This window comes from Trichechus manatus, unplaced genomic scaffold, assembly GCF_000243295.1.
Source record: "Trichechus manatus latirostris isolate Lorelei unplaced genomic scaffold, TriManLat1.0 scaffold00135, whole genome shotgun sequence".
Classification (NCBI taxonomy): Eukaryota; Metazoa; Chordata; class Mammalia; order Sirenia; family Trichechidae; genus Trichechus; species Trichechus manatus.
Genome location: NW_004444071.1, coordinates 2,446,020 through 2,468,106, shown reverse-complemented (window position 1 = coordinate 2,468,106; position 22,087 = coordinate 2,446,020). Strand labels below are relative to the sequence as shown.

General features: G+C 39.1%; 1 protein-coding gene across 1 annotated transcript in view; it reads left to right on the top strand.

Annotated features, from left to right (window-relative positions):
* DROSHA (drosha ribonuclease III) overlaps positions 1-16,989 on the top strand; it is a 153,334-nt gene extending 136,345 nt beyond the window's left edge. Inside the window, exons 29-34 of the mRNA XM_004385219.2 lie at positions 7,023-7,164; positions 8,603-8,685; positions 8,778-8,881; positions 12,532-12,624; positions 13,412-13,458; positions 16,571-16,989. Coding sequence (XP_004385276.1) covers positions 7,023-7,164; positions 8,603-8,685; positions 8,778-8,881; positions 12,532-12,624; positions 13,412-13,458; positions 16,571-16,701 — 600 coding nt within the window. The 3' untranslated portion in view covers positions 16,702-16,989. The remainder of the gene's footprint in view (positions 1-7,022; positions 7,165-8,602; positions 8,686-8,777; positions 8,882-12,531; positions 12,625-13,411; positions 13,459-16,570) is intronic.
* Positions 16,990-22,087: the final 5,098 nt, after the last annotated feature.

The following is a 22,087-nucleotide window of genomic DNA, read 5'->3' as shown; positions in this document are numbered from 1 at the left end:
TGTGTGCATTTATTGGTATAAACTGACCTCTGAGCACTGCTTTTGCTGTGTCCCAAAGGTTCTGGTAGGATGTGTTTTCATTCTCATTTGATTCTCTGAATTTCTTTATTTCATCCTTAATTTTTTCTATAACCCATAGTTTTTGAGCAAGGTGTTCAGTTTCCATGTGTTTGATTTTTTTTTTCTTACTTTTTCTGTTGTTGATTTCTACTTTTATGGCTTTATGGTCAGAAAAAATGCTTTGTAATATTTTGATGCTTTAGATTTTGTTGAGGCTTGCTTTATGGCCTATTATGTGATCTGTTCTGGAAATTGTTCCATGTGTGTTGGAAAAGAAAGTATACTTGGCTGCTTTCGTGTGGAGTGTTCAGTATATGTCTATGAGATCAAGTTGGTTGATTGTAGCATTTAGCTCTTCTGTGTCTTTGTTGTGCTTCTTTCTGGATGTTCTGTCCTTCACCGAAAGTGCTGTGTTGAAGTCTCCTACTACTATTGTGGAGCTGTCTCTCTTTTCAGTGCTGTTAGAGTTTGTTTTGTGTATTTTGGAACCCTGTCATGGGGTGCGTAAATATTTATTATTGTTATGTCCTCCTGGTGTATTGCCCCTTTAATAATTATATAGTGTCCTTCCTTATCCTTTGTGGTAGATGTTACTTTAAAGTCTGTTTTGTCAGAGATTAATATTGCCATTCCTGCTCTTTTTTGAGTCTTGTTTGCTTGATATGTTTTTTTCATCCTTTGGGTTTTAGTTTGTTTGTGTCTTTAAGGTGTGTCTCTTGTAGGCAGCATATAGACCGATCCTGTTTTTTAATCCAGTCTGCCACTCTGTCTCTTTATTGGTACATTTAGTCCATTTACATTCAGCGTAATCGTTGATAGGTATGAGTTTTAGTGCTGTCATTTTGACGTCTTTTTTTGTGTGTTCACAGTTTCTTTGTTCAGCTTAATTTTCTGTGCTGAGTCGTTTTTCTTTATGGATTTTGTTTTCATCTTTTTCATTGTTGTTGGTTTTGTGTTTGCTGAGTATATTTTTCTAGTTTTTTATTTTGAACTGTAGGATTATTAGTTTCCTTTGTGGTTACCTTAATATTTTCCCTTATTTTTCTAAGTTTATACCAGTCTTTTATTTCTTTATATCACCTTGACTTCCTCTCCATATGAAAAATCTATGTCTACATTTTTTAAGTCCCTTTTTTGTTTTAATGTTGTCATCTTTTACATATTGACATCTAATTACCTATTTTCGGTGTTTTAGCTTTGATTTACTTTTGTGACTTCCCTATCTGGGTTGATATCTGGTTGCTCTGTCCTGTGTTAGTCTTGGGTTGTTATCTGATGTTACTGATTTTCTAACCGGAGGACTCCCTCTAGTATTTCTTGTAATTTTGGTTTGACTTTTGCAAATTCCTGAAACCTTTGTGTATCTGGAAATACCCTAATTTCACCATCATATTTGAGAGACGGTTTTGCTGGGTGTATAATTTTTGGCTGGCTGTTTTTTTTCCTTCAAGGCTTTATACATGTGATCCCATTGCCTTCTTGCCTGCATGGTTTCTGCTGAGTAGTCCAAGCTTATTCTTATTGACTCTCCTTTGTAGATGACTTTTCGTTTATCCCTTGTGGCTCTTAAAATTCTCTCTTTATCTTTGATTTTGGCAAGTTTGATTATAATATGTCTTGGTGACTTTCTTTTGGAATCTACCTTATATGGGGTTTGATGAGCATCTTGGATAGATACCCTTCCATCTTTCATGATAATCCGGGAAGTTTTCTGCCAATATATCTTTAACAATTCTCTCTGTATTTTCTGTTATCCCTCCCTGTTCTGGTACTCCAGTCACTTGTAGGTTATTCTTCTAGATAGAGTCCCATGTAATTGTTAGGGTTTCTTCTTTTTTTTTTAATCTTTTTATCTGATTTTTCCTCAAATAAGTTGGTGTCAAGTGCTTTATCTTCAGTCTCACTAATTCTGACTTCCATTGCCTCAATTCTGCTTCTGTGACTTTCCATTGAGTTGTCTAATTCTGAAATTTTATTTTTAGTCTTCTGAATTTCTGATTGCTGTCTCTCTATGGATTCTTATATCCTGTTAAATTTGTCATTATGCTCTTCTCTAATCTTTTTAATTTCCTCTATTGAGTGTTCAGTGTTGTACTTAATTTCTTGAAGAGTTCTGTATGTTAATCTTTTGTGTTCTGCAGAAATTTTCCTCCTCTGGAAAATGTCTAAATTATTTTGGGAGCTAGCTGAAGCCATCTTGGATTGCCTCTTTATGTGATTTGATATTGACTCTTTTCTCCAAGCCATCAGTAAGTTATTATATTTCTTTATTTTATGTTCGCTTACTGTGTCCTAGCTTCTTGTTTTGTTTTGATATGCCCGAATAGGCTGCTCGTATGAGCTAGTTTGATTATTGGCACCTGTGAAGCTATAATGTCCTGTCACCATGTCGTTAGATCTGTTACTAGTTATGTGAGCTCAGGAGTCTGCCCACTCCTCCTGTATGGATTCAGCTCAGGTGCCCAGGTAGATAACCACCAAGTGTGTGGTGTAGGCTCTCACTTACAGTCCTAGGCAGGCATGGGTGATTGGTGTAGGCACAGGCACCTGGCTGCAGCAGGGGGACACACTCTGAGCAAAGCAGGGGGCTGATGGCCGCCCCCGATTGTCAAGGAGGAAGGCGTGTCTCTGTTCCCTGGAGCACACAGGTGGGTGGGTTTTGCAGCCAGACTGTGAGCACCTAATGCTAATGGTGTTTGCTGTAAGGACTGGGGGCATCTCTTATTCATGGGCCTTTATCACAGGTGGCTAGGTTGCGTGGATGGAGCCACCAGTCCTCAGGCCCCTGATGTGGGTAGGTGAAGATGCTGCTTAATGGGCAGAGCCGTGAAAGATGTCAAGAACCTGCCACTTCACAGCTGAAACAGTTGAAGTTAGAGTTCTAGTATGTACCCTGTTGTACTGTGGTAATGAGGGCCTATACTCTTGAGATGGGCCCACACAAGCCTGTGCAGGGGGAAAGGCACTCAAAGTCCGTGGATCATTTATGCCTGTGCCTAGGCAAAGGAGCTCTGCCGACCCTGGGTTCCTGGCTTAGGGGAGCCGGCAGTTTATTTTTTCCCGTTTGTTAATTTGTTCACTCTCCAAGGCAGGGAGAATGTCTCCTGGCATGTGACAGATCCTACTTCTGGCCCAGGGGACTTGGCAGTTTCTGAAGCTGGTCCGGGACCCAGTGCAGATCAGGGAGCGGGGAGGTAAATGGGAGAGAGGCTTTTCCCTAAGCGGGGTGTTTTTGATCCGCGCGGTAGGCCGTACGCAATTACTTATCTTTCGCTGATCCAGGGCTGCTTCTCACTGGTTCTTGGTAGCCGCGTAGACTCTCTGGCTCTGGGTCTCTTCCAGCACAGAAAATGTGCCCCCGAGCATGGCTCTTGCCTGCCTCACTGCTCACCCACAAGCTGCTCAGGCCTGACTGGGTCAGGCTCTCATCAGGTCAGGTCTGGCAACTCGTCGCGGCTTCTGAATCATCTGCCTCCCCATGCCACTCAGTCTGGTTCTTCAACTCTCCCTTTGATGTTCAGGGCCCCCAGATTGCCATATATAATCGAATCACTTGTTTTTTCGGGTCTTTGTTGTAAGAGGGTCCACCAGAAGCCTCTGACTACTCTGCCATCTTGACCCTACCTCCAGGTTCTGAGTTTTTGACACTAACGTATATATCTTACTTTCTCCTGGCTACCTGCTGCTTTAAGACCTGTCTGGGCTTATCTTAAATAAAACTGGAAGCGTTTTTGCCGAAAATAGTGAGGACTGTTTTACACCTTCCTGGTCAGACAGCTTTACTGCTCAGTGCTGAGTGAGGAGCCGTGACCCTGTCAGATGGTCGCTGAGGTGTGATAACCAGTTATTTATCATGATTTGTACCTGCTTATTGTAGATTCTACAGCATGAACCCTCCATATACACAGCCTAAAGCTCTTTCTCCCCTCACTGAAAGCGTATACAGGTAGTCCCTGACTTACGACGGGGTTCCGTTTCCATGACTTGGTCGTAAGTCAGTTCTGACATAAGTCGAATACCTCTTTTTTCTTTTTTTTTTTTTAGTTTTTGTTACTACTGTCTTTTATCTTCAGTATCTTTATAAATCCGATCTTGGAACATATCGTAGTGAACATCTGAGAATGATAACATCAGCAAATTACACACTGCAACATTGTATACAGTACACATTACTAACAATAAGGTGTAGGAAAAAACCCCCAGCGGTTCATTGTAACTTGAATAGAACCACAGTTGGAGACTACCTGTACTCAGAGAGTACCCAGCTTGTTCAGAATAGGGGTAGTGTTAGTCAGGGTTCTCCAGAGAAACAGAGCCAGTAGGATAGACAGTAAGAGATTTATTTCAAGTAATTGCTTATGTGGTTGTGATTGTAGGGGCTAAAAAAAAAAAAAAAAAACCCAAACCAAACCTGTTGCTGTCGTATTGGTTCCAACTCATTGTGGGGGCTGGCAAGTCTGAAATCTGTAGGGAAGGTTGGCACAGTGACAGCTCTTGGGTAGGAGGTGATGCAGGTTAACTGATGGTAGATGTCGGCCATATCTACAAAATATCTTAACAGTGACACATAGATTGTGTTTGATTCAATAATTGGGTACTACAGGGTCGCTATGAATCAGAACTGACTTGACGGTTTGGTTTTTGGTTTGGTTTGGTATAGCCCGGGAGCCTTGGTGGTGTAGTGGTTAAAGCACTTGGCTGTTAACCAGAAGGGTGGCGATTCGAACCCACCAACTGCTCTGTGGGAGAAAGATGTGTCAATCTGCTTCCATAAAGATTTATAGCCTTGGAAACCCTATGGGGCAGTTCTACTCTGTCCAACACGGTCGCTATGAGTCAGAATTGACTGGACCGCAGTGGGTTTGGTTTTGGTTTATAGCCTACCAAGTTGGCACATAAAACTACCTATCACAGTCCTATTTCCAAAACAGCCTGCCTGGCCCCCCTTGGCCTCTACTTTGAGAACGACTCCCTCCCTCCAGTGACTCCAAACCAAAAAAAAAATCTGTCTTCAGCTCAGTCATTCCATGATTACAGGCTATTAGGCTAGTGGCCGCCTGGCCTCCTTATTGATTGGGTCTTCTGTTAATGTTATATGTTATGCCGTTTTAATTTTGAGCTTCTCTGTGAATATTAATTTCTGATGAAACATTATGTTGAAGAAAAGATGGAGGTAGGAGAAAACAGAAAGAGGAAGGGAGCAGAGACAAGCAAAGAATAATCATCTGAGATTCAACAGCAAGCATAGCTTATAAAGATCAAGTTGTATTTCTGCTTCATGAATCATTGTCAGACAAATTAAGAACATATTGTTTCTTATTTATCTATTTTCAAGGATGTGGTATCAGGCATTGAGAATAAATCTTGATTTTCATAAGCTCAGTTGTCACTATGGAGCCACAGAGCATAAAACTTGCATCTGATAAACAGTGTTGTGTGGAGCAGCAGGGGGTATAATGCCAGCAAAACTCACAGCTGCTCTCTGCTCCTTATCCCTGTTTTCAGGAATGTGTCCTAGCAGGAAGGAATTTTTTTTTTTTGTTTAATAGACCAATAATTTGTTATATCTGTTGTAAGAAAAGTTCTAGTTTTAGGTATGTTAAAACCCAAACCAAACCTGTTGCCATGGAGTCGATTTCCCATTTCCCCCAAATCTTAGAGACTGGGGATAATTATGTTCAGTTTTTGTTTGGTGAGTTGTAGTCAGGGTGGGATCTTTTCCTTTGCATTTTTATATCTACTTTCCTCCCCCCAACCTTCCTTCCACCTTCTCTGTAACCAGTTGCTGTCGAGTCAGCCATGACTCATGGTGACCCCATGTGTGTCAGAGTAGAACTGTGCTTCATAGGGTTTTCAATGGCCAATTTTTTGGTAGTAGATCACCAGGGCTTTCTTTTGAGGTGCCTCTGGGTGGACTCAAACTCCCAACCTTTCAATTAATAGCCAAATGAGTTGACTATATGCACCACCCAGGGACTCCACCTTCCTCATAGTGACTGGTTAATGAGTGTTAAATGTCTGCATCACTCTTGTTATATGAGGGCCCTCTACAATTGATTCGTTGTATAATTTTCATGCCATGTTTCAAGTTACTACTTGGATAGTTTTTGGAGGACTCTTAGCTGTCTGAAATTCCTAGTAGAAATTTTTGTTTTTAATTTCTGAAATTGAAATATAAAAGTTATATTTTAATTTGAATAAAGATAAGGGATATCAGTATGAAAAACTGAGACCCTGGATATATAATGTAAATCTTTAAAATACTAACAACAGTAAAAAATATAAATAAAATGATTTAAGTCCTTTAAGTAATACTTAACTAAAACGTCACTTCTTCAAATCCAATAATACCAGCATTAGCGTAGCATTTTGGAACTTGAAGCTTCTTTTAGACTTTAAAAAAAAAATTCCTTAAAAACTGCATAATCTACAGTGACAGAAAGCAGCTCAAGAGTCTGCCTGGTGGGAGGTAAGAGAGTTGATGGCAAAGGGGCACAGGGAACTTGTTTAGAGTGATAGAAATGTGTAAGGCTGTCAAAACTCATCTAACTGTACACTTAAAATGGGTGCTTTTATTGTATGTAGATTATACTTCAATAAAAATCAATTAAAAAAAAAAGTTCCTTCCTGTAGTAGCACTAAACTTAATAGAAGCTGTGACCTTTAATCATCGAACAGCGTCCCCTTCCCCCCCGTCCCCACTGCACTGCTTCTAAACCAGTAAATTAACTGTTTAGATGTCAGTTAGGCAAAAATCCAGAATAACAACAAAGTAAGTTTAAAAAGAAACGAAGTGTGTAGAGTACTTTACTACCGTCAGAGGGTAATGCTTGAGGAATCCAACTGTTCCCTTGGTGGTCCTGGAAGTGGTACGGTCTCAGGCCAGTTGGGCCCAACACAAGAGCAAGGGAGAGAACAACAGTGAAAATGTTTCTAAATGTACTTCAATTCCTTTTGGCCAGTTGTTGCGAAGCTCTTTGGTGAATAACAGAACCCAAGCCAAGGTAGCGGAGGAGCTTGGCATGCAGGAATACGCCATAACCAATGACAAAACGAAGAGGCCTGTGGCCCTCAGGACCAAGACCTTGGCGGACCTTTTGGAATGTGAGTCCAAAAAAGTAAACCTTTTATCTTAACCCATGGAGTCAAGATTTAAATCAAGTTGGCCAACACTTTATTCTTTTTCTCATTATTTTGTTCTGGCTGAAGAAACCTCTTTTCTATTTTAATTTTTATTTATGCTTTCTCCAAAGCTTATTTGAAGGAGAATAATTTGAAATTAAGACATGTGAATAGTGAATTTTATATTCAGTCTTGTGTTCAGTGGAAACAACCCCATGCCCTCATCCCACCCTAGCCATCAGCTCTCTCTGTGTAAAATGGTAATTGTTAATTATAGCTTTTTTGTGGGTGTGTGCGTGTGTGGCCACCCAGTACCCTTCTTCACATAGGTGCACAGAAGAAAGAAGAGTAATTTATTCACTAAGTACTAAAATCATTATCCATCATTTTGAATGAGCCCAAAGCTCTGTGGACAAATGTCATTTTTACAGTTTCTTAAATGGTCTGGTAACATTCTAAATAATCTTATTATAGCTAACTAAAAGCTTGTCCACATAATTTTATTGGTTCTTCTATTACCTTTAAATAAATGGGCCAGTCACTGGAACTTAGAACATTTTTTTTTTTTTTTTACTGTTATGATATTTTTGGCATTGTATACTGAACTATATACAAATATTAAGGTCTTCCATGTAAAACCAGCTCATTTACAAAATGCAAAGGCAATCTAACCAAGGAACTTAGATTTCTTTTTCAACTAAAGAAAAGTAATTGAAAGGTTAAGATTTCAAAAAACATTAAGTTGATAGATCATCTCTGGCTTTTTATTATTTGTTAGCTCAATGAAAGATATTTTTATTCCTTCTTTTAAAAAATCTCCCATTTGTTTACTTGGTTAAGATAACTTTTAATGAATTCATCTTTGGGATTCATCATTTATTAATGCAAAGTAGAATATACTTTTGTCATTAAGGTTTTCTCTACTTGGGCAGATTGTATCTGTAAAGTGTTCCATTCTGTTCATGAAATTTCACATAGAATCCTTATAAAATAGGCAGTTTCCTCAAGATTGATGTTGAGAATGGCAGGCCTTAAGGATGTGCTCATTCTGATGTCATATCTGATCTTCGAGTTATCTCTTGATTTATTTGATGTTAACGTGGTGTGTTCCCAGGTAGCATTCTTTCTTTGCTATACAGCAGCATTTTGTGTATGGTTTTAGCCAACTATTCATTTAGCCCTTACTGCTTGCAAATGCAGTTTTGGTCTTTGTGCTCTTTGGTTTTGCATCTTAATCACACATCTGTGTTGCTGCTTCTAATATTGGTGATTAAGAGTAGAATCTTGTTTGAAGAAAGATGAAATGGTAATGCTGAAGTTGAAAACCTTCTTAAAATATTTCTTAAACGTCTAGGTCTCTTATCCTTTCTGATAAATGGCACTTAATTATGGTTTATTTTAAAACGTTCTTTTTTTCCAGCATTTATTGCAGCGCTATACATTGATAAGGATTTGGAGTATGTTCATACTTTCATGAATGTCTGCTTCTTTCCACGATTAAAAGTAAGCTCATATATAATTTAAATTAGTGGCATGCTTTAAGGTCGGTGATTCCAGAATGCATAACTAAATACTTTTTTTGGGACTAACTACAGGAGTTCATTTTGAATCAGGATTGGAATGACCCCAAATCCCAGCTTCAGCAGTGTTGCTTGACACTTAGGACAGAAGGAAAAGAGCCAGACATTCCTCTGTACAAGTAAGTACACTGTGCCCACAGTTGCCAGATCCAGCCTGCTCAGAGTTATTCTCCCTGTGACTTGAGGGAAAGCTGGTCATTGTAGGGCAGTTGTGGAGGAGCCCTGGCTTGAGACTCCCTGACAGAGTCCCACTGGAACTCTTTGGGCCTCTCAGTCTCTTTAGCTGTATAGAAGTGGGCCACGCTAGATTATGTGTACGCATCCTACCATCTCTAAAATTCTCGGTGAACTACTGCCTGGTAGGAAGACTGTGAAAATGGCATGGGCAAGGTGTCTGATCTTCTCTAACTTCCCAAGGGGAAGGAGAATCAAGATCAGCAGCCCAAGGCTGATTCCTAAGTGGCAGAGGTCAGACATGCCCCCTCTCTCTGCCATCTTTACCAATTCTGACACCAACCATCCCTACCACAGCACTCTCTACTTTTCTGCTGGGTTTGATCATCCATTGTAATGGCTACATAGAACTCACAGACAATACGCACAATTTTGGGGTTTATTAAGGAAGTGTCAGGTTACAATTCAGGTTCAAGAACGCTCAGGATACAGTTCTTCCATCAGGACAGCATCTTCTCAGCCATGCTTGCAGACATGCCTCTCTCTGGCCCCTCAGCCTCTGCCCTATTTGGGCAAGTGTTACAAAGCTCTTTTAGCTCCGCCAGTAAGTTCCCCAAGGCATGCCACTCTGCCAGTAATACTCAGCCAGAAGGTGCTCAGCTCTAGCTCCATGGGTATGGGTCAGCAAACCTAGCTTCACCAAGTGCCCAGAGGCACTGTACTTCGCCGTCAAGCCTCCTGCCTGAAGGTACTCAGCTTTTTCTTTTCATGGGCTGGGACACCCACCACGCCATCTCCTGCCGGTCTTCTGCCAGTCTCCTGGTTCTGCTGTCTCTGCTGCTGCTGTTTTTCTGCCATTACTTCTCACTGTCTTGCTGTCTTCAGTGTACAGCTCTCTCTCTCTCAGTCTCCTGGTTCCAGGAGCTTCTCAGCTCAGGAATCCCAGGTCCAAAGGACACACTCCAGTCCTGGCCCTTCTTTCTTGGTGGTGGTGAGATCCTCTCTCTCCTCTGGAATTGGCTGTCTTTTAAGCCTAGTGGGATGGCAAAACTGACCAGTCCCCTTGGTGAGCCACAGTTACATTATTTGCACAGCCCCACCCAGTCACTTGGGTGAGAGTTACAAGACCATGGGGAGAAAGGCCGTACAAAAAAAGATCCATCACACCGCAGAGACACACGAAGATTATGAGGTAAAGATAGAAATTCTGATTAAATAGTTTTTATACATACTTTAAAATATTATTGTGGTGAAATATAATTAAGAAAAGTTTTGCCATTTTGACTATTTTTAAGTATACAATTCATTGACCTTAATTATGTGCACCATTTTACATGCATTTCTGTATTTTTCTTTTTATTTCTTGTAATCTCTTCTGGGCTATCCATTAGATTGTAAGATTGTGTATGTTTATCTGTAACAGTATTTGAGTGTCTCTCTTCACCCTCTTGGCCTCTGTCTCTATTACCTGACAGATATGCTGCCTCCCTCAGGTGGTCACTGTAGGAAGCCAGGCAGCTGTTCACAGGGGCTGAGTTACTGAAATATTTGGAATTTTTCTTCTCAGAATCTGCATCAAAGTCTGCCACATAACTTTGAATACCTTTAGTGACAAATCTTTATCCTTTGAGTGGTAGGCAAAAGTCATTCAAAAGGAGCACAGGTGAGTAGTGGGTCACTACATCATTTAACTTGCCTTGATGAAAACAGGAGGGTTGACTCTGAGATAGAATGATTATCTGGAGACACTCAAATGTTGGTGTAGGAGGTGGTTTAAACAGGTGTTCCAAAATGGAAGGATGATTGAAATAGGTTGCCTCCCAAGGTATTGTCTGGATGTATGATTTTAAATACGTATGTTTAAAAATCTTATTTTCAGTACTGTTTTACCTCTTGCCTGTGCACACACGTGGTTGCAAACACACACATTTGTGCGTGTTTTCCATCTGGAATAAAAGCCCCCGTTTGGACTCCCTTGAACGTCAACATACTCAAGGAAACACGCCAGCGGGGCAGCTGGGAATTTTAAATCCTTTTTCGTGTTTCGATTCATTAGTCACAGCACGTTATAGGCTTTACCCTGAAAGAAAAACTGAGGCCAAAAGACTTAACCAAGAGAAGGTTAAGTCACCCCACAGCAAGCTACTGTAAATTGTCCCAAGGAGCTGTCACTGCTAAACAATATTTCCTTTATTTATTGGGAAAAAACCAAATGCTTAGAAGTAGCAGTTTAATGTGTGCCTAATAAGCATAATGAATATCCAAACTGTATCATATAAAAGGCTCAACGTATTTCCTCATCAAAGTGATAATTAAGGTTCAATAAATAAAATGAGGATGATAAACTTCTTATAGCACAAGCATGATGACTATAAGTACTGCTTTAAAGGAGTTATCCGTGTCCTTTCATCCTGTGGCATATATAAATACAAGGGAAATTACTATTCTCCCTTCTCATAAATCCCCCAAATGAAAGTACAGGATGAGTTTGTTCATTTTTATCAAGATGGTGGGGTTGTTTTACATAGTTTTTAAGATTACTATGTTCATTCTCTTTGTTGGCTTCTTTTAATTTCCCTTTTCCATGAAGTTATCAGTTTTACTGCATTTGAAATCTGCACTGTGTCATTAAAATCCAAAGTACCTGGAGCTTTGTTTTTTGGCGATCATATTGTGCACTTGGCATTATAGCGCACCTTTGAAATGATCTCAGATATTTCAGAAATTAAATACATTTTTGACCTTTTAGATAAGATACCAGACATTAGGAAGAATCCTTGATGTGAAACCATGCAGGCCTGGCTTGAGGTGTATTACCCAGAGAGTTATTGTTTTTAGCTGTGATTAGCACTGAAAAAAAAAAAGAACAGAATATAACTGTTGACTTTTCACTGATAAAAGTTTATTAATTTTATGATACTTGGAATATGCACACTTAGGAATTGTTTTAATAATATTTTACACTTCACTGTTAGCCATCAGATGTTATTCATATTGCTTTGGAAGTGACAAAAATAAAAATCCAGTGCAGAATTTAACAAATTTCCTACTTCAGAAGGTCTCTATATTTGTCAGATTAGCCGATCATAAACTTATCTCTTTACTTTTCTGCCATTGTCACTTGTTACTTTTTTTATTGTGCTTTAGATGAAAGTTTACAGAGCAAATTAGTGTTGCATTAAACAATTAATACACATTGTTTTCTGACATTGGTTGCCAACCCTCCAACGTGTCTGCACTCTCCCCTTCTCAACTTTGAGTTCCCCATTTCCATTCATCCAGCTTTCCTGTCCCCTCTTGCCTTCTCATCCTTGCCCCTGGGCTGGTGTGCCCATTTAATCTGGTATACATGGTTGAGCTACCTGTATTATTGTTTGTTTTATGGGCCTGTCTAATCTTTGGCTGAAGGGTGAGTCTCAGGAGTGACCGCAGTACTGAGTTAAAAAGGTGTCCAGGGGCCATACTTTTGGGGTCTTGTTACGTTTACCTTCCTCTATCTAAGCAGCAAGTACATGGGTTTTCTCCAAGTAATATATTAGCAATAACGATTAAGTAACACTTTACCATACTTGATGCTCTTTCCTTTCCCTTTCAGGACTCTGCAGACAGTGGGGCCATCCCATGCCAGAACCTACACTGTGGCTGTTTATTTCAAGGGAGAAAGAATAGGCTGTGGGAAAGGACCAAGGTATGAGAAGAAAATATTTTTAACTAATTTGAATGAACATCTTGTGTGTTTGAGAGGTCCAAACTCTGCAGTCTGTCTTTTTTTTCTTTAACTTAAGAGTAGAATGTTTGAGGGTAATAGCAGAGTAGATCCTAAAGATTAATGTCCCCACCAAGCCCCAGCACCAAACAGTATGAGTGCCATTGTGTAATGGGCTTTGGCTACCTTGAGAAAACCCTGTTACCTGGTGCACAGGTAAGCTCTGTGCAGTTTTAGTTACCCAACAGAGTGCACAGAATGAAAGCATTTGAGGAGATGTGTAAAACGTGTCATGTTGTGCAGACATTTGATTTCCTGTTGCTGTTCACTTGATCTTTGTGGAAATGTTAACGTCTTCACATAAAAAGAATTATGTATGTTATCACCTTCCTTTGAACCTTCCAATCTACATCTTAAACTGAAAAGTGATTTGAAATCTATGTCTGTATATATATTTTTTTATCCTTTGCCTCTTTAAACTTTACAGTGAGGATATTCAAACTTAAATGAGACCTAATGTAAATGGAAGGCATCTTATTGCAATATTAAAAGTGTGGAGTGAATAAGTTAAAGAGGCTTTGTGCAAATAAATGGAAGTTTTGCATGCTCTTGTGTATATTCCTGTCTTTGCAGTCGGGTATGTGACAGTAATCAGATAAATTTTATACACCAAACATGAAAATCAGCCTGAATGATTTGTAGCCCTACCTTGTGTTTCTGAAAAAAAATTTTAGATTAAAGGGTACCTTACCTTTATTTTTTTAAATAGTATTCAGCAAGCGGAGATGGGAGCAGCAATGGATGCGCTTGAAAAATGTAAGCCTATCTCTTTTTCTATAATTACACATTCATAATATAATGAGTGTTTTATGGAAAGAAAATGGGGAAATAGAAAAACGGTGAGTACTGATAAAATGTGATCTTGTTTTCTTCCTGATTATTCTCCACACAGAGTGTAGTAGAATGTGAGATATTTAGAAAATGGGTTTATAATTTAAAAAAAAAGTATTCTTGAATGCTTTTTGATGTTCATTTTCCCTTTTTGCATAAAGCTCTGCTCCCAGCCCAGGTAACCCATGTGAACAACCTGTTCTGTTTTCTTCCATGTTGTTCTCTATACTGCTAAGATCTTATACAGACAGAAAAGTATGCATGTGAAGATTTTTTTCTTTTTCTTTTTCTTTTTCTTTTTTGGCATTGTTTTATTAAAATGGCATATTTACATGCTTCTGTGCATTGTTCTTTTCTTTCTCAATAATGTATCATAAACAGCCCCTGCAAGTCATCTGGATGGCTTCAATTCATTCTTTCTTAATGGCTACATACTGTTTCAAACTGTGGATACACCATATTTTATTCAACTCTTTTTATTACTGATGGACACTTTGTTTCTGGCTTTTTCTCACTGTAGAAAAAAGATGTCTATATATTGATGCTTTTAGGTCTGTGAGATAGATTCTCAAGACTGGGATAGCTGGATAAACTCAAGTCACATAATTAACCACACAAACAGACCGGTTGCTGTTGAGTTGATCCCAACTCATAACGACGCTATAGGACAGGGTAGAACTGCCCCATAGGGTTCCCAAAGAGCAGCTAGTGGATTTGAACTGCTGACCTTTTGGTTAGCAGCCCAGCTCTTAACCACTGTGCCACCAGGGCTCTAGGGATCTGCATAGTCTTTTGTAAATTGAAGTCTTAAGTGCAAGGAGTATTTCTTCTGGGGTATATATTGTACTGCACAGTAGCACCCGTCAGCAAAACACAACAGTGCAATTCTATTATGCTTCAAGTGTGCAAACTCAGTGAGGTGGGGGAAAAGCAAAGTATGGAAGCTGGCAGTGAAGAGGCCCTGGATTCTCAGCCTTGGCAGAGATTACAGGAGAGGCAGGAGGGCCAGGAGCCAAGTGGAAATCAGCAGACGATATCTTCTGATGAAAGAGAGAGCAGGCAGTTAATGTGGACAGACGCTAGTCCTGCCAGGATCCAGAGTCGACAGAATCTTCACTGAGAGTTTTAAGTTGACTCTATTGGGGAACTTTTCATCTTTTATATATAACGGCACAATCACATATTGAAATAAAAGTGAGGTTCCATTTTTCACTTACAATATTGTTAAAGGTTATCTTTGTTTTGTGTATGTGTTTTTTTCATCTATAAAACAGTGCTGGAGAGATTGTCTGTTCTGAGACAGACCTCTGCATACATAGAAGTGATTGATTTTAACGTGCTGGAAAGCAATTTGGCAGTATGTATTAGGAACACTGGTGGTGAAGTGGTTAACAGCTCAGGCTGCTAACCCAAAGATCAGCAGTTCGAATCCACCAGCCACTCGTTGGAAACCCTATGGGGCAGTTCTACACTGTCTATATGGTCACTATGAGTTGGAATTGACTTGATGACAATGGGTTTGGTTTGTTTTTTTTATCAGGTCCTTGAAGAAGTTCATACTCTTTGATCCGGAGATTCCATTTCTATGAATCACACCTAAGGAAATAATTGGGAAATGAAATAAGGTTTCTGTACCATGATAATTATGACATTGTTTATAATAGCAAAGAAAAAGAAGTTTTTAACCATAGACAGTCCCCAGGTTAAGAGCATCTGACTTATGTACAACCTGTAGTGATGAACCAATCCCTGTAAAGCCTATCATATTAAACTCTGAGGTACTTATAGTGGTTCATAATAATAAACAGGCACTACTTTGCGACGTGCATGAAAATTAATATTTATTATTACTATATTATTATGTTAATATTTTAGTGTATCTGGAAGTGTTTCTTTAATTTTTTATGCATAGAAAAGTACACTATATACTGTATACTAAGGCAAACATTTGACTAACTGTCATTAGATACAAACCATATCTAACTATACCAACTTTCATATAAATTTGACTTAAAGACAGACTTAGGAATGAAACTCGTTGGTAATCTGGGGATTACCAGTATCTGCATGTTAAATAGTACCTGTACCAAAAAAAAAAAAAACCCATTGCCATCGAGTTGATTTCGACTCATAGCGACCCTATAGGACAGAATAGAACTGGCCCGTAGGATTTTCAAGGCTGTGATGTTTACGGAAGCAGATTGTCAAATCTCTCTCTCGAGGAGCGACTGGTGGATTCAAACTACCAGCCTTTCATTCAGCCCCCAGGTCCTTCACCAGTGTACCACCAGGACTCCTGTTGAACAGTATGGAAGTATTTAAGTAAATTATGGTATAGTTCAGAGGTTGGTAGACTTTTTGTATAAATAGCCAGATAGTAAATATTTTAGTCTTTGTGGGCCATAGGTCTCTGTCCCAGCTATGCGTGTCTGCTGTTGTCGTGTGAGGGCATCCATAGGTAGTACATAAACGAACCTCTCAGGGTAAACTTCGGAAATAGAATATCAACTTAGAATGTCCTTTTGTCCATCTGGTCTTTTTTTTTTTTCCAACTCTTCTGTAGAAACTTGAATTTTTGGTTAAAAAATGGTATGATAATGTGACTGTTTGAGGTTTTTAATTTGAGCTTTTCAAAAATACACTGCTACCTTTTATTATATCCTTAGTCTCTCACTGAAAATCACTTCTTGATAGGAGAATGATGTTAAAGCATCTGATTGGAGACATTCCAAAACCTGCATCTGTGTTTTACCATATCTGCATATTTTGGTGCCTTTTATATTCAAATACTGAAATCTAGAATCAGGGGTGCTGATCCAGAACTCCTAATGTGTTTCTAAATGCTGGAAGAATAAGGGAACAAAAATAAATGATTTTTTCCTCTCTTGCTCACAAAATACAACTACGTACATTTCATATGACTATACATACATTTCAAACAAATATATGTCTGTACATGTGTATATGTTTAATTTGCATCATTCTTTGCAATAGTGGCTGTCCTTCATTAAATATAAAATATATCTCCTTGTGTCAGATAACTTTCCCCAGATGGCCCATCAGAAGCGGTTCATTGAACGGAAATACAGACAAGAGTTAAAAGAAATGAGGTGGGAAAGAGAACATCAAGAGAGAGAACCAGATGAGACTGAAGACGTAAAGAAATAAAGAAGGACGTGGAAGTGGTGGTGTATTACGAGTGTAATAACTGTGACTGTTGCCCATTGAGACCAGTCTAGTTTTCCTACAGACAATGAACGAAGTGTGCCCGTTGAAATAAACACAAAGTCAGCTGCTGTTGTTTTTTTTTTACTGATCTAATATTCTGTTTTTAACAGGTTGGTCTTTATTACAAAGTATTTGATTTCTCTTTCTATGGAACACTTGACTTTGGTGGATGTGAATATTCCCTCTTATTTTGCTCAGTAAACAAAAAAATTCAAGAAGTATCTTCTATATAAAATAGATCATTGTTTTCTATCTCGATCTCATATTGTCATCCCCGACTTCCAGCTGATAAGTGAAAAATTCACTTTACTAGGTATTTTGACTACACTGTATTAGACCTCTATACTTTTTGAAATCTCTGGATTATTAACTAGATATTTCAACTCTTATATGGATGTTTGTCACGTTCTCAGCTGCAAATATGAACTTGGCCCTCTTGAAGCTGTGAGCCTTTGTAGAAGGAATCCCTTTAAAGTTTAACTGGGAAAATGATGTGCTATGAGTCACATATATTCTTTGAATCCGTAGAATGGGAACAGGCATATTCTAGGCCAGATGATGCTTTGAATCAGGTGCTCTCACCTGGGGTCAGTGGACTTTTTAATTATAGAAGGGCTTCAATGAAGTCTGAGCACCTTCTAGAATTGTATTCAGTTCTGTGTGTTTTGGGGTTTTAGGAGGAGGCGGGGCATAGGAAGAGGAGGGTTCACAGCATTCATCTGGTTTCTCAAAGCGGCCCCTGCATTAAAAGGCTAGCATTACATTAAAAGACATGATGTTTTAAAAAAATGTTATTTTAACTGAACATCACTGGTTTCTTATTAATAAAGACAGAACTTCTTTTTAAATAGAAACGTGTTTTCATTCATTACTTTAGCAAATATATGTTGTTGTTAGGTGCCTTTAAGTTGGTTCCGACTCCTAGGGATCTTATGTCCAACAGAAGGGAACACTGCCGGTCCTGTACCGTCCTCCCAGTCGTCGCCGTGTTTGAGCCCATTGCTGCAGCCACTGTGTCATCCATCTTGGTGAGGGTCTTCCTCTTTTTCACTGACCCTCTGCTTTACCAAGCATGATGTCCTTCTCCAGGGACTAATCCCTCCTAATGACATGTCCAAAGTATGTGAGACAATGTCTCAACATCCTTGCTTCTAAGGACCATTCTGGCTTTACTTCTTCCAAGACAGATTTGTTCGTTCTTTTGGCAGTCCATGGTATATTCAATATTCTTCGCCAACACCGTAATTTAAAGGTGTCAATTCTTCGGTCTTCCAGCTTTCGTGTGCATATGAGGCTGTTGAAAACACCATGGCTTGGGTCAGGTGCACCTTAGTCCTTAAAGTGACATCTATGCTTTTTAACACTTTAGAGAGATCTTTTGCAGCATATTTGTCCAATGCAAAACATCAATTTTTTTCTTTAATTTGCCCGTTGCAAATATATTGTGAGTGCCTGTTATGGATCAGGTACTGTTCTAGGCTCTGGGGATACAGCAGGGAACGAACCAAACAAACAAAACTCCCTGCCCTTGAGGAGCTTATGTGCTAGTGCAGAAATGTACACAAAAGACAAAGAAGGAAAACATGGCATGTCAGATGGTGATGTAGAGGCTGGCAAAAAATGAAGCAGGGAGGTGGATGGGTGCAGGTTTCAGTATGGCGGTCAGGGTGATCTCACTAAGAGGGGTGAGGGAGCAGCCATTAAGATAGCTGGAGAGCATTTCTTATTACAGAACTCCTCAGTGTTACACATGCATTGTTGAAAAATTGGAAAAAGTATTTTTTAGTAGGAGAAGAAACAAATGTTACTTTGAAAATGTTGGAAAAGTAGAAATGAAGCATAAACAAAAACAAATCACTGATCCCGTAGATTTTGTGTATGCAGTCTGCCAGACCTTCTGTGTATAGACATTAGCACATGCACTCAAGTGTGCTTTCAAAATGGGATAGCATACACACGATTTCCATAGCCTTTCTTTTATTAACTAATATATCATGCATCTCTTTCAGTGTTGTACTTACATTTACGTATAATTGTTGATTGAAAAAAAAAACCTGTTGCTGTCAAGTCGATTTCTATTCATAGGGACCCTGTTGATAGCTGCATATAAATGCTTATCTTATATGCCAATTCTGGACATAGTAGAATTTATTAACTTAATGAACAGTGTGTAGGTTGTAAGCAGTTTTTTGCTATCATAGACAATGCTGCCATGTATATCCATGTATACCCTTGACGGGGTGTGTGTCTATACATACACAAGGCAGTAATGGCAGAAGGGAGTAGGCAAGTCTACACAGTTGGACTATAAAGCAGCAAAAATAAAAAGTTTGAAATGGAAACTCCGTGTCATTTTTTGAAGACCTGTTAGTGTTTGCTGAACAAGAATTTGCATAATTAATTTTAGAATTCTAGAAGTTTTAGTCTCTCCAGGAGAACTAGTACTGTATTTCTTTTTATCAGACAGTAATGTATTGTCTACCTCTTCCCCACCACCCACACACTAGTTGTCAAGGGGCTCTGAGATCTGTTTAGCAATCCCAGGATAGCATAGATTCTTTTATACTGCTTTCTAGCATGTATGTGGTTCTTGAGTGAGCTCATTCACTCTGAACAATTCTGTGAGGTAGGTACTATTTATCCCCATTTTACAGATGAGGAAAACTGAGGCAAAGAGAAATAACACTCAAGGTGACATAGCAATTAAGTGATGGAGGTTGGTCCTGGACCCAGACTGGCACAGTCCGTGCTGTTAGTGCTGTGTATACTGTATGCCCTGTGCGCACTGTGTATACTGTGTATAGTACGTGTACTGTGTATACTGTGGCTGCTGTGCATACTGTGTGCAGTGTGCATACTGTGTATACTGTGTGTACCGTGTGCACTGTTTCAGGGGCACTGTGCCTGGCTCATAGGCTCTTGCTTAACCATGCTCTGCTCCTCAGGCCAGGGGCCTAATAAACTTTCCTGTTCTCCCCCTTACTTAAAATTTATTACTTAAGCATCTTAATTGACCTGTTTTGAATAAGTTAGATGATTAAATTTTAAAAATTTTTTATCATGAAAAGTTTCTAACACATATAAAAATAGAGACTAGTATAATTAACTCCCATGCACCCATCAGCTAGATTTAATAAGCATTGACATCCTGCCATATTTGCTTCATGTATGCTTTTCCCCTCTGAAGCATTTTTCCTAAAGGATTTTAAAAACAATCACAGAATCCTCACATTTCACCTCTTCAAAGTTCAGTATGCATTTCTAAAAAATAAGGATATTTTATTTTTTAGCTACAATACCATTCGACACCCAACAAAATTATCAACAGGTCCTTAATAACCTCTAATAACCAGTCTGTATTCAGATGTACAGCTGGTTTGTTCAAATAACAATTCAAACAGGACCCACTGCATGTGGGTTTTATCTCTTAAATTGCTTTTAATCTAGAAGAGTCTCCCATCCCGTTTTTTTCATGACTAGTTGAAGAAACCCGATCAGTTTCTCCATAGGAATGCCCACTTCCCTGGATTTGATGCATTGCTTTCTCGTGGTGTCATTTACTTTTTTATCTCCTGTATGAGGTCTAAAGACTTGATCAGATTTAGGTTCAAAATTTGTGGCAAATGTATATTTGAATTTTTTATCCTGAAATAGTAATTGTTTCAACAGTGCCAATTCTCAAATTTGGGGGGACTAAATAATGTTTAAATCATAAGTTAAATGACAAAAAGGCTGTAACAGGGAAGGTTTTGTGTGCTGTGTCCAGAATACCTTGTTTGAAATCTCCATAGTGTTTTAACTCTACAAAGTACAGTCTCATTATTTCACATCATAGTTATAGAAAGTATAATACAACAGAAAAAGTACAACAATAAAATGACTTCAAATTCCAGGGATAGCCAGGATACCTTTAACATGTAAAGATGTGCTTTAGTTTTTAAAGCTCTAGCTTTGGCATAAAGAACTAAGGAGGGCATGGGAAAAGGTATAATAAAGTGAATTCTTGCTTAATGGTGTAATTTAGAGTTTGGGAATATACTGACATTGCAAAAAAAATAACAAAACCAGTTGCTGTCGAGTCAATTGTGATTCATGGGGACCCCATGTGTGTCAGAGTAGAACTGGGAGGGTTTTCAATGGCTGATTTTGTCAGAATTAGATTGCCAGGCCTTTCTTCCAGGGCACCTCTGGGCGGATTCAAACTTCAACCTTTTAGTTAGTGGCTGAGTACTTAACTGTTTGCACCACCCAGGGACTCTTAATAACATTGCAGGGGACTCTGAAATGAAGAATTCAAAGTGCTTTAAAAACAGTAAGGGACTCAAATAATAAATACCTTGTCGATTCCTAACCGTAGCAGAGTTTGGAAAACAGTCTGGTTATCTCTTTGGTGCTGTCAGTATCAGGAAAACAGCCAAACTTTATGAGGAGAGCGTCTCCTCTCTGCCTCTATTTTTTACTTTCCACTGAGTCTTCTACCCACTGCTCCAAAACTGTTTTGACCAAAACTTTGACTTCTGCATCTCTTTTTTCTGATTCTCCCTCTACCTCGCTGGCAGGTCTTTCTTAGTTTCTATAGTGTTAACCTCTGCAGATCCCTGAAACTTTGCTCTTCCTCCAGGGTTCTGTCTTTGCTGCACTTCTTCTCAATTTCTTGGACAAATTCCTCTTCCTTTGCCTGTTCCTTAAATGCTAAAGTTTCCCAGGTTACACTCCTCTTCTCTCTCTCAACATGCCCCAGTGGATCTGAACCCAAAACCAAACCCGTTGCCGTTGGGTTGATTCTGACTCGTAGCAACCCTGTAGATCAGAATAGAACTGCCCCATAGGGTTTCCAAGGAGCAGCTGGTGGATTCGAACTGCCAGCTTTTTTGGTTAGCAGACAAACTTGTTCTTTCAGCTTGAGAAAAGCCGAGCTTGTTCTCTTTTGGTTTTCTATCTATCTCCAGGTCTTTGCACATGTCATTATAAGACTTTACTTTGTCTTCTGGAGCCACCGCCCTTTGAAATCTTCTATTCAGCTGTTTTACTTCATCATTTCTTCCTTTTGCTTTAGCTACTCGACCTTCAAAAGCAAGTTTCATAGTCTCTTCTGACATCCCTTTTGGTCTTTCTTTCCTGTCTTTTCAGTGACCTCTTGCTTTTTTCATGTATGATGTCCTTGATATCATTCCACATCTCTTCTGGTCTTCGGTCATTAGTGTTCAGTGTGTCAAATCTATTCTTGAGATGGTCTCTAAATGTAGGTGGGATATAATCAAGGTCATACTTTGACTCTTGTGGACTTTTTCTAATTTTCCTCAACTTGAACTCACATATGAGCAGT